The 15,648-nt window shown below is 42.8% G+C and overlaps 2 protein-coding genes across 3 annotated transcripts in view; one reads left to right on the plus strand and one right to left on the minus strand.

The window, feature by feature from the left end:
* Positions 1–44: 44 nt before the first annotated feature.
* pop1 (POP1 homolog, ribonuclease P/MRP subunit) lies at positions 45–13,642 on the plus strand. Of its 2 annotated transcripts, none has more exons than XM_034873715.1 (16): positions 45–172; positions 451–580; positions 1,688–1,828; positions 2,151–2,326; positions 2,424–2,684; positions 2,803–2,890; positions 3,581–3,759; positions 5,217–5,491; positions 5,598–5,691; positions 5,793–5,901; positions 6,023–6,142; positions 6,989–7,110; positions 7,757–7,948; positions 10,191–10,345; positions 11,840–12,061; positions 12,740–13,642. In XM_034873715.1, the coding sequence occupies exons 2-16, from the start codon at positions 454–456 to the stop codon at positions 13,428–13,430; spliced, it is 2,952 nt and encodes a 983-aa protein (XP_034729606.1). In that variant the 5' UTR covers positions 45–172; positions 451–453; the 3' UTR covers positions 13,431–13,642. The 2 variants fall into 2 exon arrangements, with proteins under 2 accessions (XP_034729606.1, XP_034729607.1); XM_034873716.1 differs by having other exon boundaries at positions 51–172; positions 1,694–1,828; positions 12,740–13,430.
* A 1,300-nt stretch (positions 13,643–14,942) lies between these two features.
* LOC117945972 (NIPA-like protein 2) overlaps positions 14,943–15,648 on the minus strand; it is a 38,672-nt gene continuing 37,966 nt past the window's right edge. Inside the window, exon 11 of the mRNA XM_034873723.1 lies at positions 14,943–15,465. Coding sequence (XP_034729614.1) covers positions 15,365–15,465 — 101 coding nt within the window. The 3' untranslated portion in view covers positions 14,943–15,364. The remainder of the gene's footprint in view (positions 15,466–15,648) is intronic.

The raw sequence follows: 15,648 nt of genomic DNA on the forward strand, positions 1-15,648 counted from the left end.
TTGCGCCCATACACTACAAATCCTATGACACTAGCTACGTATCCGGAAGCACACATTACGCCAACCAGCGTGAGAAAACCAGAAAACTCACATGTGGTATCAAACTGGAAAAAGAGGGCACGCTCATTTTGAACAAAGTTTCTGACGTACACTCATACTGGGGAATTTAAAGGTGAACGCGAGCTATTTTTGTCTTTCTTTTCTTTGTTTAAGAGATGTTGAACTGCTGTTGTTAAGTAAAGCAACAACCCAGCTAAACGTGGAGTAAAGTAGCTAGCTAGCTAACGTTTGCAAAAGCTTGGCAATTGGCTTGTCATGTAATGTTAGCTAGCTAGCCTAGCTAGCTTGCTAGCTAGCTAGCTTGGCGTTTGATGTGTCAGCTTTTTGGATAGCAGTCAGGAAGACTGGCATTCAGCTGGCGTCTAAAACGTGCCTTCTTGTTTTCTATAGAAAATGTCTGCAGCTAAAGTGAAAATGCGGGGGAAGAAGATGAGAAACCAGCCCGCCAGTGTTCAGTATCCATCTTCTCCCCTAACTGTGGAGAGCAGCCCAAAGAACGGAGGAGACAGCCCGGTCACCGGTAACCTTTCTATCCTGTAACGGTCAAATACTTTGTTCTTGTGATGCTATGATGCGTCCTTTCACTCTTCTTTGTCCATAATATACTGCACTGTTCAGTTGTTGTGTTATTATTGTCTTGCTACTGGATGCCTGAAATTTCCTCGTGTGGGGAAAAAATCGATACACACAGTATCGCAATATTTTCAATACTATATCGATACACCGGCGCCATGTATGGATCTTTTATTATATATGTGTTGGCCAGTTTGTCTGCTTAACAATCCTCTGTTGCAGCAATACAATTGAAGTGATATTAACAAACAGAACTGTATCTTTTTAGATAAAACAGATGTTGACAAAGTTTCTTTTTGGGGACATGATTTGAAATTGGGAAAAGTTAGAAGTTGCAAATAAGGTTATAAATTGCAATATATTGCAACATGTTTAAAATTGCGATAATATCATACCATGGCACAAGAATTGTGATGATGTATCAGGAGGCGTCTGGTGATTCCACCCCTTCTATCTGTCTATGACCTAGTCTTCTCTTGCTACTGCATGGTCGGAAAACTTGCCAGACATCCTCAATTATTCCTGGCTCTGAAGTAATTAACATATTATTATTTAACACATCGCTAGAGGACACAGTCCTGTAAGCTCACTGCCAAATGAACTGTTTTCAACTTATTCAAACCATGTGAAGGCAGAGAAAACCAAAGGGAATTATTCTTTCATGAGCAACATTTATGCTTGAGTGAATGCATTAGGAGGGGACTCTGGGTAAAAATAGTGTATCCTAGGTTCACTGCATCAGTCAGTTGTGTGAGATCCTTTTGAAGTAATCTCTTTTTTGATTGTACAAATAGTGTGAAAGCATTATAACAAAAACATGAAAGGTTAAAGCCAGAATTTAACACTAGGTTCCTTTTTAAAGTCAGGACCACAGGTTAAATATACTGTATAAGACCTTATTTTTTCATAATTTTATTGTACATTATAACAAACACGTTTTTAAATGTGCTTACAAGAAAGTTACAAGAGTACAAGAGACTTACAAGAGTAGTTGTTTCCTTATTTATGTTTCCTTATTTTTACCTGTAATGACAAAATAATGATCTTCACAAAGGTGTAGGTGTCCATGAGGGTCCATCTGCTGTCCATCCATTTACAGCAAGGCCAAAGAACCCTCACCAACGGGGCGGGTGGGTCCGAGGACACCAGAAAGATGGTGGAGGCTACGCCAAGGAGATGCCGAAGTACATCACTGGTAAAGTCCTACTCTTACTAATTCACTCTGTAATGCATACTGTAAATAAGGTGTTGTTTTGAAAGATTGCATAATGACTTCACTATCCTGTGTGATCGGCCAATGAAAAATCCTGATAGCTATTGAGAGCAATCTTTCTCCACTTATTAGACTGCAGGATATGGAAAAGTGATGAGATTTTACATTTAGATCCATTGCTTTCGTGTGGTGCAGATCTTCAACTCGTCCTTAAAGTAAACATTCAGCTATTGCAGTGTCACAGTGACATGACATTTAAAATTCTGTGCAACCACCCATCTCCCCCGCTTCCAATCCTATTCAGCTGGAGCTTTTGCCATGGCCAGGGCGGCAGAGGTATGCACCATGCTGAAACCTGTCACCAAGACAACGGGCAGCTGCCATGTGTTTGGAGCCCTGCCCAAACACATGAGGAGACGGGCCATGAGCCACAACACCAAGCGGCTCCCTCGCAGACTGCGAGATGCAGCCAACAGAATGGTAAAGCTTAGAATAGTTTTTCTTTCAGCATCTTAATGTCCTACTTAAGTTTTCTCTTGTTCCATAGACAGTGACATTTCTTCCCTTCCTCCTCCAGCGGGAGAAGAGCCTCCAGGCCGGCTCAAAGAAGAAGAAGGAACAGGCAAAGGGCAAGAGTCGCAAGGCCCGCCGCCGGCACGGAAATCTGCTGCTGGAGTTCAACCGCCGCCAGAGGAAGAACGTGTGGCTGGAAACGCACATTTGGCACGCCAAACGCTTTCACATGGTTAAAAAGTGGGGCTACTGCCTTGGGGACAGACCCACATACAAATGCTACCGGCCTAGCTACAGGGCAATGAGCAGCCACTGCTTGCTACAGGTAACAATCACAAAATTATTGTGTGTGTTTTCATTTTTTTGTCTCAAAATTAGGATTGTAGTAAACAGGATTACACTGCCTGTAAAATGAGCCCGGCCATCTTTTGTTTCCAACTCAGGACCTTTCTTACTACTGCTGCATAGAGCTACAGGGAGAGGAAGACAGGCTGCTGGCTTCTCTGTCACAGCTGTGCAGTAAGGCGGCTGGTGAGAATACGCCCTACCCCAACCGCAAATATTGAATGTAAACGTTTCTTTGAGCAACGCGTCTTACTCTGAAAGCCATACTCATCGGAGGGGGAAACAATTGGCGGCATAATATCCAACGAAAGGCTAAAAAAGGCTAACAAAATGCCTTTAACGCATTTCAACCTATGTCTACCAGAGATAATACATTAGCTGATAGTAACCTGATCTTAGCTATGTGTTAGGAAGCCAGGGCACTTGCAAACACAGTACTGTAGAGTTCTTCAACAGGGGGTCGGGGACCCCTATGGGGTCCTCTGAGTTACTGCAGGGGGACCACCAAGTTATTGTTAATTAAAAGGTGGGTAAGGTAGTCATCCAGAGAGTTATTCCTAAAGATTTAACATTACTGTGCCCAATTTTACAATAAAACATGATTAATAAAATCATGCCATCCATGCTGTTTTTTTATTTTGATATAAAAAAATATCATATCATCTTTATATAAAAAAATACATAACAGGTTATTAGGACTCTCACATGTTATTGTAGGCCCAAATTAATAACCAGGTTAATTTTGCCCAGTTGAAAGAAGAATAGATCAGTATTTAATGTCTAAAAGTTTGGAAAATTTAAAGTTCAGAATTGATTTCAATGATAATAGTTTAATTTGAATGTTTAGAGTAATATGGAAGTGGTGTATGATTCCAGGTCCTACATTTGCTGCAGCAGTGTGTCTATCAGGGCGAAGGCAGGGCAGTGTGGTGGTGTACCGAGCAGGACTGTACCCCTCCCAGCCCCTGGGCCCCGTCACCTTCCTCTGGAGACCCCGTGCACAGGGCTCCACCCACAGGCAGCTGTGGATCTGGGCTCATCCCAATATGAAACAGGTACAGTGGGATTTAAGGGTATATTGGACAAGACACGAGATTGGGTTCACAAGACGAGATTTCTACACTGTTTTAAAGTACTTAAATATGAATTATTACTGGAAAAATCATTTTATCAAATCGGAAGTCACAAAATGAGCACTGTGAAAGATTTTGCCACAGACTTGAATGGCTTCTCTCCTGTATAACTAATCATTTCGGACCTAAATGCAGCGGTGCCCCTCTCTCCTCCCAAACCTGTCCTTACAACCTATTAAATCAAATAATTAATACCCTCTGTATCCCTACAGAGAAACAGAGAGTGGATGGAGTAAAGGCAGAGCAATGCAAGTGGCTAGGCAGACACAAAACACCAGAGGACTGGGATATACGTATGCATGTTTACTGTCTGGAGCTACTGTTGACTGATTCTTCCTGCTGAAACTCAGTTTCTTGACGTATTCCTGGGATTTATTGAGAAACTTTGATTCCAGGAGTTATAGCTTGTTTTGATAACAGGGTAAGTAGGTTTTGATGTGTTTTCCTCGGTTTAGTTGCTGAAGCACTGCAGGCTCTACTTGCAAATACGTTGGTTTTTTTAGTATTTTTCCCTTAAACGTGGTGAAAAAGTGGAATCACCAGCTGCAACCTGTATTCTCTATGAAGTAAATGTTTACAGGACAACGGTTTCCATCACCTGCATCCTGAAAAGCCATCAAAGGCGGGGAATGTCAGTATTACGTAGTAAACACACGGCCTTGGCTTTAATTCACGAGGAAATGTGAGAGGAATTGTGAGTAAGGGAATCCCCCCCCGGTATCGAATCGGATATGAGTGATTGGATCACAAGTGGACAGCTCTGAGTACAGCTGCATTTACACTGCATTGAATCTAATTCTTTTTTTATTTTTATTTCCTTTCTAAATTGCTCTTCTCTAATGTTTTTTGTAAAGCACTTTAAATTGCCTTGTTGCCAAAAGGTGATGGAGAGATAAAGTTGCCTTGACTTGCCATACAACCTCAGCCTGTCAGTCAGTCCCCAGGGCAATAGAGTACACACTGGTCTGACTCAGAAGTGTAACATTATCTGCACTGCGATCTCGCTATGAAATAATCTTGCAGCAAAAGGTGTCTGCGTGACGTTTTGAGAAGTGTAACCACACTTTACCGGCATTGCCGTGTCTCACTGTGACTTTAACAAACTGCAGAGGAATTGTAACATACAGTATTGCATAGTGTTTTTTTTCTCTGTAGGCTATGCTGTGGGCATGAAAGAGAGAGAGAGAGAGAGGGGCCCTGCTCTCTGTGAAAGATACAGAGATTCATTTATAAAACTTGTCCTCGTTAGTACTGACATAATTCTGCACTTGTAACAATTATTACGTTTTTTAATCTTGTGGGACAAGATCTTGTCACACGTCTATATAACAGTGAACATAGAGACTGTTAACTCCAGTAACTGTTTGTGCTCCTTGCAGGACCTTCTTCCAGAGTTACAGGCTGTGTGCGAGTGTTGCGAGGCTGTACTTCCCCCAGTTGTTCCAGAGGTGACACCTGCTGAGGTTGGTCCCACCACAGAACCAGAGCCAAAGGCTGAAAAGAGCGCCGAGGCCAAGCAGATGACTGGAACCAAGAGAAAGCAAACCTTCAAAGATAACGATGGACCTCCTGCAAAGAAAATCCTGGGAGATGGAACCAGATCTCCCACCACCCCAGTCACCTGGAAGTCCAGCTCAAACGGAATAGTTATAAAGTTAGTAGTTGGTGAATTTAACTGATTCAAATTTAGCTTGCAAGAATTGTGTTCACTCTAAATGGGAATGGTGATTATTAATTTATTTTATGTGGATCTGCTTCAGTGATCTCACCATGGAGATTGTACGCTATCGCCTGATTGGACCACAGTCCCATTCTGTTCTGGCAGAAACTATGGAAGCCGCTACAGACTGTGATGTAAGAATGATGGTGTTGACAACATAAAAAGCAAAAAAGCCTCTGTCACTTACTTGCACTTCCCTCTGAAGAACTGTGTTGGTGTTGTTTTTTTCTTTTAGGAAACGGATAAATCCCAGCCCTCTTCCCTCTGGTGGCCTGAGCACTGCAAAAACGAGAGCAAGATGAATCTGCATCGACAACAAGCTGACGTCTTTCACATACTGAAAGGTTTATTTTAGTGTTAATGTGAATGACAATACTTTGCTTTTTGTCACCCAGTACTTACTTTTCTCCCTGTGGTTAGGTATGCGTATGCCTGTTTATCTAACCATGACTATAATTCATCCAGGAATCCATTCCACTGGAGGGCTCCCCTCAGGCACAGTGCTCGGTCTGACTGTAGATGACCCCAGGCTGACTTTACCAACAAAGAAGGTTAAAGCTTTGCCCTGTGTAAGGCAGGCACAAGGTAAACTCTGACCTACCAGACATACTGTGGAGGAGTGTGGGCACTGAGCAGTTAGTTATAGATAAACGTAGTTAAAGGTCCCATGACATGGTGCCCTTTTGGATGTTTACATCTATCGCCATTTCTAGCCACTGGGGGGGCCAAAGGCAGGCTGGGGGGAATGCATATTAATGTTAAAAACCTCCATAAAGGGAAATTTTCATGTCATGGGACCTTTTTTAAAAGCAATTATTTTCTATGACTTGAATCCTACTCTCTATTTCCTAATGCAGACTTTGTCATGCTGTCATAGTGTGCTGATTAATCTTATGTTCCTTTTCACTTATGCTGCAGAAACCCTGACCATTAAGTAATCATTTTAATTATATAGCACATTTTAAGAGCAAATAACACTAAGTGCTTTACAACAGAAACCAAAATGGCAAGTAGGTCATGTCTATAGTTGAATCAGTCTGTCGTTTCTGGTCATGAGGTGGTTTCAGTGAGTACACATCTGGTTCTGTGCTCCAGGGGGCCTCTGCCTGGCCATGCAGATGTTCCAGGTTCGAATCCTGGCAGGACCCAGTACTCCAAACACACCCTCAGTGACAGACAACAGCTGATTCATTGGCTTTAAAAAAAAATACTGAAAAGAAAAGGGATTTGTTTCAACCACGGCCTTTTACGTTTCTTGTTTGGTAGCCTCAATTAAAAAATAAATAAACGTGTCAATCACTTCACTGTAGAGCTTTTCTCAGTTTGCACAGTTTGTCTAGTTTACAATAATGTTAGGCCAAATGAAATCCAGCCAAACTAGGGATGCTGGTCATACAGGAGCGTGCCATGTGTGTGCTGTGTTGGTTTCAGAGGTGGCCGAGGAGAAGAGGAGGGAGCTGATGTTGCGAGGAGTACCAGAACCCTGCTGTCAGAGCGACCTGTGGGACCAGTCTGTCCGGGACAACGTCACTGAAAACAAGATATCCGAGCAGGTAGTGTAAATTTCCTTGCAACCATAAATGTCACACAGCGCTTTTCAGAAATTGTTATCGTACTTTTGCTTACAGTGTAAGTTCCTTATTTACTATATTCATGTTTTTTCTATGTCTTAGCCTTACATTTCTATTTCTAGAAGCAGAGATAAGTAGGGTTAAGTACTGAACTTGGATACTTTTTAGGCGCCGACCGAATTGCCTCCATAGTATCGAGTATGGAAAACAAAACACTTCTTCATTCAATACCTAATTTCAATGGCAGTGTTTCCCACACATAGACTAATTTGTGGCAGTGCGCCACACAATCAATTTTTTTTTACGCTATTTAAAACACGCCTTAGTTCAGCTGCATTTCCTTTCCCTGCTCCCATCAGTCTCTCCGTCACTCTGCACACACACACATACACACAGCGACTGTCTCCATTACAACAGTTTTGCCAACTTAGTGACTTTTCAGACCCCCTTGGTGACTTTTTAGAAAGGGGAGAGGGACACGGTGCAGTGGCCGGTGGGAGAGACAGTGGCATGCGAGGGAGAAAAACACAGCTGGCTTGGCCCTGGGTCCCCCCCCCCCAATACCCAGCCCTAGAGATGAGCTTAGATGTTGCTCTTACCTCCAGCATTTTCTTTGTATTGCCTACAGGAGTTGAACCGTATGAGGAGCGAGGTGCTGGTGCCGGGCACCAGGCTGAGCCCCACCCCCCCGCAGGGCCGAGTCCCCGTCCTGCTGGTCCACCAGCCGGGAAAGCAGCTGGGACACGAGATGAGCTCCTGGGGTGCTGGTTGGGACCTGCTGCTTCCTAAAGGATGGGGCATGGCCTTCTGGGTCCCGCTGGTGCGTAGCATGGACACTTCAATTTTTTGATTAAATTTCACTTCATCTTTTCATTTCTGCCAGGATGTAGCTGTTTTGGAACTATTTCATTTCCCTTACAGTAGTACCAGTAAGTTAGGTTTAAAGCTTTAGTGCGTAACTTTTTGTTATAAATATAAACAACCATTACATTCAAGCCATTGCCAAATGAGTTGCTACAAAGCTAATTAAGACTGTCCACGCCACACAACTCCCTCTGGATTTCTCAGTATGGCTCATGTTCAGAAGATTGGGGCGTCTGGTGACTTCCTTGCTCAGAAGCTTGAGTGAAGATAACAGAATGCCTTTGTTTTCATTTCACATAACAAAATTCAATTTGCACGTACCCTAGTGGTGACACATAGTATGACAAGACAACATAGTAAAACAGGAATTAAGACTTAAGCAATATGAACACAGTAATAAATAAGGAATTGAATTGATAAGTAGCCAAAAGAAGACACAGCCCATAAAGTGCAGTGCAGTCCCTAGGGGTCATGACTTCAGGTGTTTTATGGCAAAACTATCCTGAAGTCTGGAAGTGTGATCTGTAACGCCTTCCAGATGGCAGCAGCTTGAAGAGGTTGTGACCTGGGTGGGAACAGTCCTTAATTATGTTTTTTGCCCGGCATCTGTAGGCATCTGGTGTGATATATATCCGTGAGTGAAGGGGAGATGTGTGTACATTTATGTTTTGTGCTAATGTCCTGACTCTATCCAGCACTTTTTTTGTCTGCTAAACCACACCAGAATGTCACCCAATAATGACCTCTTTGGAAGAGTCCATCATTTTGTTATTTGTCCGTGTCCTCCTTGGCTACGAGCATACGAGGAGGAGGGGTGGTAGGAGGTACTTCTGCGAGTGCGATCGCAGAAGGCTTGTATCATGTAGGCACACAGACAGTTTTGTTAGAATTCCTCATTGGGGCGACATAAACTACTTACCATAGCTTTAATGTTGGTCAAAACAATAGACTTAATATTAATGCACATTGCAGACGGTTTGGCAAATGTGGGAGTGCCTTTAACTTGCATTCTGTCGTATTAGAGTTTGGAAATGTATCTATATTATGTCTACAGTGATATGAGACCAGAAATCATCCTAGATTTTGAATATGGTAGTATGGCATTAGTGAAGTCTTTACCTGGTTTTAAAGGCTGCATTACAGTAAAGTCATGTATTTTCCTGAACTTACCAGACTGTTATAACTGTTCTATTATCTGCCTTTACCCACTTAGTCATTATATCCACATTACTGATGATTATTATTTATCAAAAACCTCATTGTGTAAATATTTTTCTGACAGCACCATTAGTCATCACTACAATATTGTTGCGTGATTGAGGTATTTGGTCAAAGATATCGAGATATTTGATTTTCTCCATGCCTTCCAGCCTTAATCTCAATTCCAGCAGGGGGCGACGCGTGCGGTTGCATAAGGAGGTCTCTTGTTTCTGTAGGAGTCCATGAGAAAGTGACCACCTTCTCCCTTGATTTATTACCTCAGTAAACATTTTCATAATGGGTTTAAGGTCTCAATCGCTAGTTTGAAGTCTTCTACAACACAGAGTGATGTTCTATAAAGCATGGGGTGTTTTAGGAAGTGGCTATGATGTGATCGACAATGAAAGTGTGTCACGTAACGCAGAGTGTAAGCAGCTCCCGCCTCACTCCTCCCTCTTTAAAATCGTCACATCCGCAACCAAGATGGCTGCGCCCGTATCGGCAGCCTCGACGACGGATAGCAGATCCCCACAGACCAATGGTGACGTCACACGTGCGCTCTCCAATCATTTGAACAGTCTATGGTAAAAACATTATTAAAAAAGCCATTTAATTCTGATGAACTGTGATGTTGAAACCAGCATAACTTCACATATACTGGCTGACTTAGACAGTAACACATATCGGGTAAGAAGGCTAACTTAGTAAGAAACCCCCTGGATTTCACAACAGGTGCGGTGAGGCTTCATGTACAGTCTCTAACCCAGGGTATAATACAGTGGATGTCAGAATGGAAAGCTCTGTGAAAGAGGTTTTCATTATTCAGTTGCCCCTGTCCATGTTTTAAGGCAGTCTCATTTTGTCTGGACAAGCAGTGTGAAATGTTACGTGTACCTTGGAATTTAAAGGCAGACTAGAAGCCTTTAGGTGGGCTTTATTTGTCATATTCCCGAAAACCCAGTGTTTACTTCTTGTTGTCTTGCTTCTCCCCCTGCCAGGTGTACAGAGGAGTTTGCATCGGAGGGCTGCACATGAATCTGAAACACTCCCAGAATAAAGGAGCCCCCCACTTCCCCCATGATTACCCAGACTGCCCTGCAGGTGTTCGTTTTCAGGAGGAGCAGGAGAGACAGCTCCTGGACAAGTTCAAAAGGTCAGCTGAAAACTGAGCAGGAGAGGAACCAACAATAGTAATATTGTGTGGGTGTGTGATTATTATTAAAGTATGATTTTCTGTGGGGACATTTTGTGCTGCCAAAACTTTATCTTTTAATATTTTTTTGGCATGTCAACCTGTTGCTAAAACACAGAATCCTCAGAACTTTCCCAGAATATAGAAGGTACAATTTTCTGACGGATGTGTTGCAACAATATATTCTAATCAAACATTGGCAAACTTTAAGTTATCCTGTTTAAACATGTATTCATAGCATTAAAAAACATAAAAGTATGCTGATAATGAGACCGTGTTGGAACTAAAGATGCTTCACTATCTGCTAGGGAACGATAATATCACTAGCCTGTGTACATGTACATTACATATTTCATCATGATACAATATGTTGATTCTTTGGAAAACAATTGAATATTTGCCTATATCTAAAATTCTGCCACATTACTATTTTGATTTGATTCAGTTTAGAGGCCTGCGATATTCGATATTAGATTATATAACATGCTCATTGAACACGTTCGGTCAACTCAAAGAACAACTAAAATATGATTTGGCAATTATTACTGTGACATTTAAGTTAAAAACAAACTATTATTTTTGATAAAAAATAACTAAAGTAGAAATTTCAAAATCAAGGCGCATCTCAAACTTTATGTCTAACTTTAGGTCTATACATAAGCTTTTATATAGACCTTAGTGGTCCTCTAATACTGTATCTGAGGTCTCTTTTTATATAGACCTTAGTGGTCCCTAATACTGTATCTGAAGTCTCTTTTATATAGACCTTAGTGGTCCCCTAATACTGTATCTGAAGTCTCTTTTATATAGACCTTAGTGGTCCCCTAATACTGTATCTGAAGTCTCTTTATTATAGACCTTAGTGGTCCCCTAATACTGTATCTGAGGTCTCTTTTATATAGACCTTAGTGGTCCCCTAATACTGTATCTGAAGTCTCTTTATTATAGACCTTAGTGGTCCCCTAATACTGTATCTGAAGTATCTTTTACATAGACCTTTGTAGTCCTCTATTACTGCATCTGAAGTTCCCAAAATTCAGCCTTGGTGCAGAAGTACAGCCACTAGGGCCAGTCCCACAATGAACTTTCCTTAGTATGTGCCATTTCTGAGTCTGTAGGTTTTGAGGAGGAGAGAGTGGGGGGGCAAGGTGGAGGCTGGGGGTGTGGCCTTGACCAATTGCCCCTTTGCTTGTTTGAAAGCCCTGATGTAGCAGGCTACTTAGCAGTGAGACTGTCAGTGGATTAGAGGTTTAGATAAAGGGAAGCACTCCAAAGCTCTGACCCCAGTTAATTCCCGTTATGCAGATATTACCCAGCATGCAAACGAGATGGTAATGAGGCTGCATGCTTCTCATCCACGGCTACGTGCTGCGCGGCAGTTGTGATCCGTTTCGTAAATTGGCGGGGTTGCACCCGCCGATTGACAAGGATTTCACCTCCTGACCTCTCCCGTAGGCGTCCGTCCACCAAAAGGACCAATTACATTACACACGGCTGTCTGGCTCCGTTCTGTTGCCCGTGGCAACAGCTGGCTGAGGAATGGGAGCTTATCTCGAAGCACGGAGGAGAGGAGACAAAAGGAGACCAAAACCAAACCACAGCAGAGGCCGACACGCTGATGGAGGAGGAGATGGCATCACATGTACCCGAGCCTCCGAGCCGAGTCACTGTACTGCGGTAAATGATTGTCTTTACTACTGATATATATACTGAAGATATATTCCTTTTTTTTTTTAAGCCCTTCCCTTGTCATATTGTGAAAATAAACATGTCATTATTAACTCAAAACACACATCCTCTGCAGTTTCATGCAACTCCCATCAGACATTTCTACCATCCTGCACATCTAAATCACACTTCTAACAATATTAATGCAGTTGACTTTTAAAGGTCCCTTGAGCATGAATGTGCTCTGTTTTGGGGGAGGGGGGGTTGTGCTCCAATCATCACTCCTTTCCTATTTTTTATTAAGAGACGCCAGCGCAGCTTTTGACAGACGTGATGCATGGTGCCTCTCGAGTTTACCTCCCCTTCATCATAATGTCACTGATGAGAATACCCAAAGTACATCCAGCCTCAAATTGCTGCAATCCATCAGAGATTAGTAGGGGAGGGAAGAGTTGCATCTATCCTCATAAAACCATCACACAAGCTTTGAGCAATGGCTTACTTTATGAGAAAAAAAATATTGGATTGATTTTCCCTGTCCATTGGCGGCCTTTTTGTTTTCAGCATTAGAAATTAAAAGTGGGCTTCAACCAAATGTTATGTCTCTCAGGGTGCCAATGCAACTTTTCTTTCGCGAACCAGGCATTTGTTATAAATGGATTTTGGCTGTTTTTTTATGCTTCGTAGGAACAGAAAGTCCCTGAGGCTGCTCGCCGGTTGGTGCGTACCCACAACATCCAAAGGCCGGAGGCGGTGCCGTGTCGGGGGGGTGCCACCTCTCGACCGTTCTGCTGTGACGTCGTTTCTCACCGCGCATGGGATGAGTCTGGTGTGGGTGCGTTTGACAATACTGTCCAAGGGCAAACCGGAGCTCCACGCCATGGTGTCTGCGCCGACTGCGGAGGACCTGAAGCTGCTGAAGAAAGATTCTGTCAGCGGCCCCCAGGAGCCCCCGCACAAAGACCACTTAAAAAGTAGAATCAGACGCCAAAAGAAGGCCCTCAAGAAAGCCGCTAGGTCATCGTTGCGTGGTGATAAAGCTGAGGGCAACGAGTCAGACCTTCCCTCAGCCTCCGAACCCAAGCCCGCTACATCTGAAGACGCCAAATCCTCCTCCCAGTCTTCGCACCTCGTGGTCGGGCTGTGGCCGGATCCCCTGCCGAGCGTCACCGCTCACTGCTCCCGGGTGACTCTAGGCTGGGTCACTCAGGGCGACTTCTCCCTGACTGCAGGCTGCGGGGAGGCTCTGGGCTTCGTCAGCGTCGCCGGTCTCCTTGACACCCTCCTCAACCAGCCGATGGAACACAGAGGAATGTTGCTGGTGCGGGACCCCACATCCCTGCACTACCGCTTTGCTAAAATCAACATAGAGGTCTGATAGGAACATCTTCTACTTAACTTCCAAAAACCTCTGAATTCTTGGGTAACGGAGAAAGATCGACAGGACTTCTGGCATGCAAAGGCCTAAAATTATGTTATTGAGTCGTCGCATGAGTCCTTATTCACTAAGTGATCCCTGTGCCTTGGTAGTCTGTTGGCTAAGACTGGCATGGGTAAGGCATGACTTCAAGCTACCTGGTGGTGTTTTTGTTAGATATTCCCATTTTACTCTGGGAAGAGGCACCCTTATTGTTTTAAAGTGCTCATATTATGCTTATTTTTTGGTTCATAACTGCATTTAGAGGTTTTACCAGAACCGCTTTACATGGTCTCATTTCCAAAAAAAACATTATTTTTGAAGTACACATAGCTGCAGCTTCTCTTTTCACCCTGTGTATTGAGCTCTCTGTTTTAGCTACAAAGTGAGGCCTCTCACTTCTGTACCATCTTTGTTGGGAGTGGCACACGCTCAGTAGCTAGGTAAGGACCATTAAGAAGCAGAGTATGAGGGCATGCCACGCGACGTGACGCACGTTTGTCACGGAAGGAAAAGCTGGACTACAGTAGAGCTGTTGGGAGCAGTTTGTGAAGTGTTTTCTTTTGCAGATGGCCTTTGGGGGGGCGGGGACTTTGGGCTTTTTCACTTTCTAAACCTATGACATAATAAAGGGAAAAAGCATAATATGAGCACTTTCAGAAAGGCTGAGAGATGCGCCACAAAGTAATCAGTTAAATGTGTTTTTCTTTCATCTGGGTTTTCAAAATGAATGAATTATGATTTAACATCCTTCTATTGCCATGCTAAGAATGTCAGGGGTATTTGTTGGGGCCAGTGTATTATTTTTAATAAGTCAAAACAAAAGCTTAGAATTTGAAAAGAGTGTCATTTTCTGTTAAAATGCCCCTGCAATGAAAAGGTTTTGTTTGAACATAAGCTAATAAAATATCCATACTGCACTTGACAGAATTGTTCATCTGTGGGTAATTACTAAAGGTGTTAGAGCACAATGAATAATTAAACCTCCATTAGTGAAAAATGCATTATGGCCTGGCCTTTATAAGTAAATGCATTGAACAACTGATACTTTAGCATGCATTATTTTTAAAGTTGCACTGACGTGAAAACTGGTTTCCCACACACCCCATAATGTGTAGGTGGCAGATAACTTTTGTTGCTTAGCAACACTAAAGTTTAGCAGCAGTTAAGTGTAGTCTAAGGTTACGAAGGGTGGGCATTAGTGCTTATAGACTGTTATAACTTCTTGGAAACGGCTTTCAGAGTGAAGCACGCTAAAGTATTTCGCACACTAATTCAAACCTGAGAGAAGTGTGAGCAATTTAAAGTCTAATTAGCCACAGGGGAAGGTTTTAAATAAAGTACTCTTCCGTTTGTCACTTCATATTAAGTGAATTCACATCACCACAGATCCACACATGTACAAAGAGCTTCCCCTGCCATTAGAGGGCAGTAAAGCACTTTCCTGTATCACATGAAATCCCCAGACTGTTGAAATGTCACATATTGTCCTTATTTATTGACAACTGATCGCACATAGATACATTTATTCAATTAACATAACACATATGTTATATTGGAAGGCCTCCTAGACCTTTGGCATTTGTTGTTGCACTGTGATCCTGAGGTGTTCCATTGCATTCAGTACATTTTCCCTCATCAGTTATTCCTGAAAACCCTGCTGGAAATACTGTTAACTCGAGATTTCTAGGATATTGAAATAAATACTTGCTTTTTTTTTTTAAACATAATTTAAAACCAATATAGCCACCAATGCTGCCGCTCAGCTGGCACTAGTTTGTATTGATGCCATGCATTTATTTCTATAAATAGAGCTATTATTGAAGTACCCAGGAGGAAGGATACACACACAAATCCATCAAAATGGCTCTCCCAGCAGATGGAATTTGTTGGTCCTATGAATCGTCTGTTTGGCCAGCTCGGTTGCACATGAGTTTGGCTGCCAGAGATCCGTATGTCTTTGCCTCAGGCTGCACTTTGTCTACGTGCCCTCTCCCTGTGAACATGGACAGCAGAGCTCATTAGATGGAGCCTGCTGTCAGGGCTGCGGACATTGGCAGTCAGATATATCCAGGGTCACTGCCAGCAGGTTCACAGTGCCACCGCTGGCTAATAAATACACCATACTATACATATACATGTTAACCTACTGTATTGTAAAGAGAGCTGATTAAAAACT

Source organism: Etheostoma cragini, chromosome 6 (genome assembly GCF_013103735.1).
Source record: "Etheostoma cragini isolate CJK2018 chromosome 6, CSU_Ecrag_1.0, whole genome shotgun sequence".
In the NCBI taxonomy this organism is placed as follows: domain Eukaryota; kingdom Metazoa; phylum Chordata; class Actinopteri; order Perciformes; family Percidae; genus Etheostoma; species Etheostoma cragini.

Excerpts from the sequence above, each read along its gene's own strand:
- pop1 (XM_034873715.1), top strand. The coding sequence starts at position 454 with ATGTCTGCAGCTAAAGTGAAAATGCGGGGGAAGAAGATGAGAAACCAG. Across the intron at positions 2,685-2,802 it reads GCAGCCACTGCTTGCTACAG|GACCTTTCTTACTACTGCTG; the intron begins GTAACAATCACA and ends TTTCCAACTCAG. Across the intron at positions 5,902-6,022 it reads CGTCTTTCACATACTGAAAG|GAATCCATTCCACTGGAGGG; the intron begins GTTTATTTTAGT and ends TAATTCATCCAG.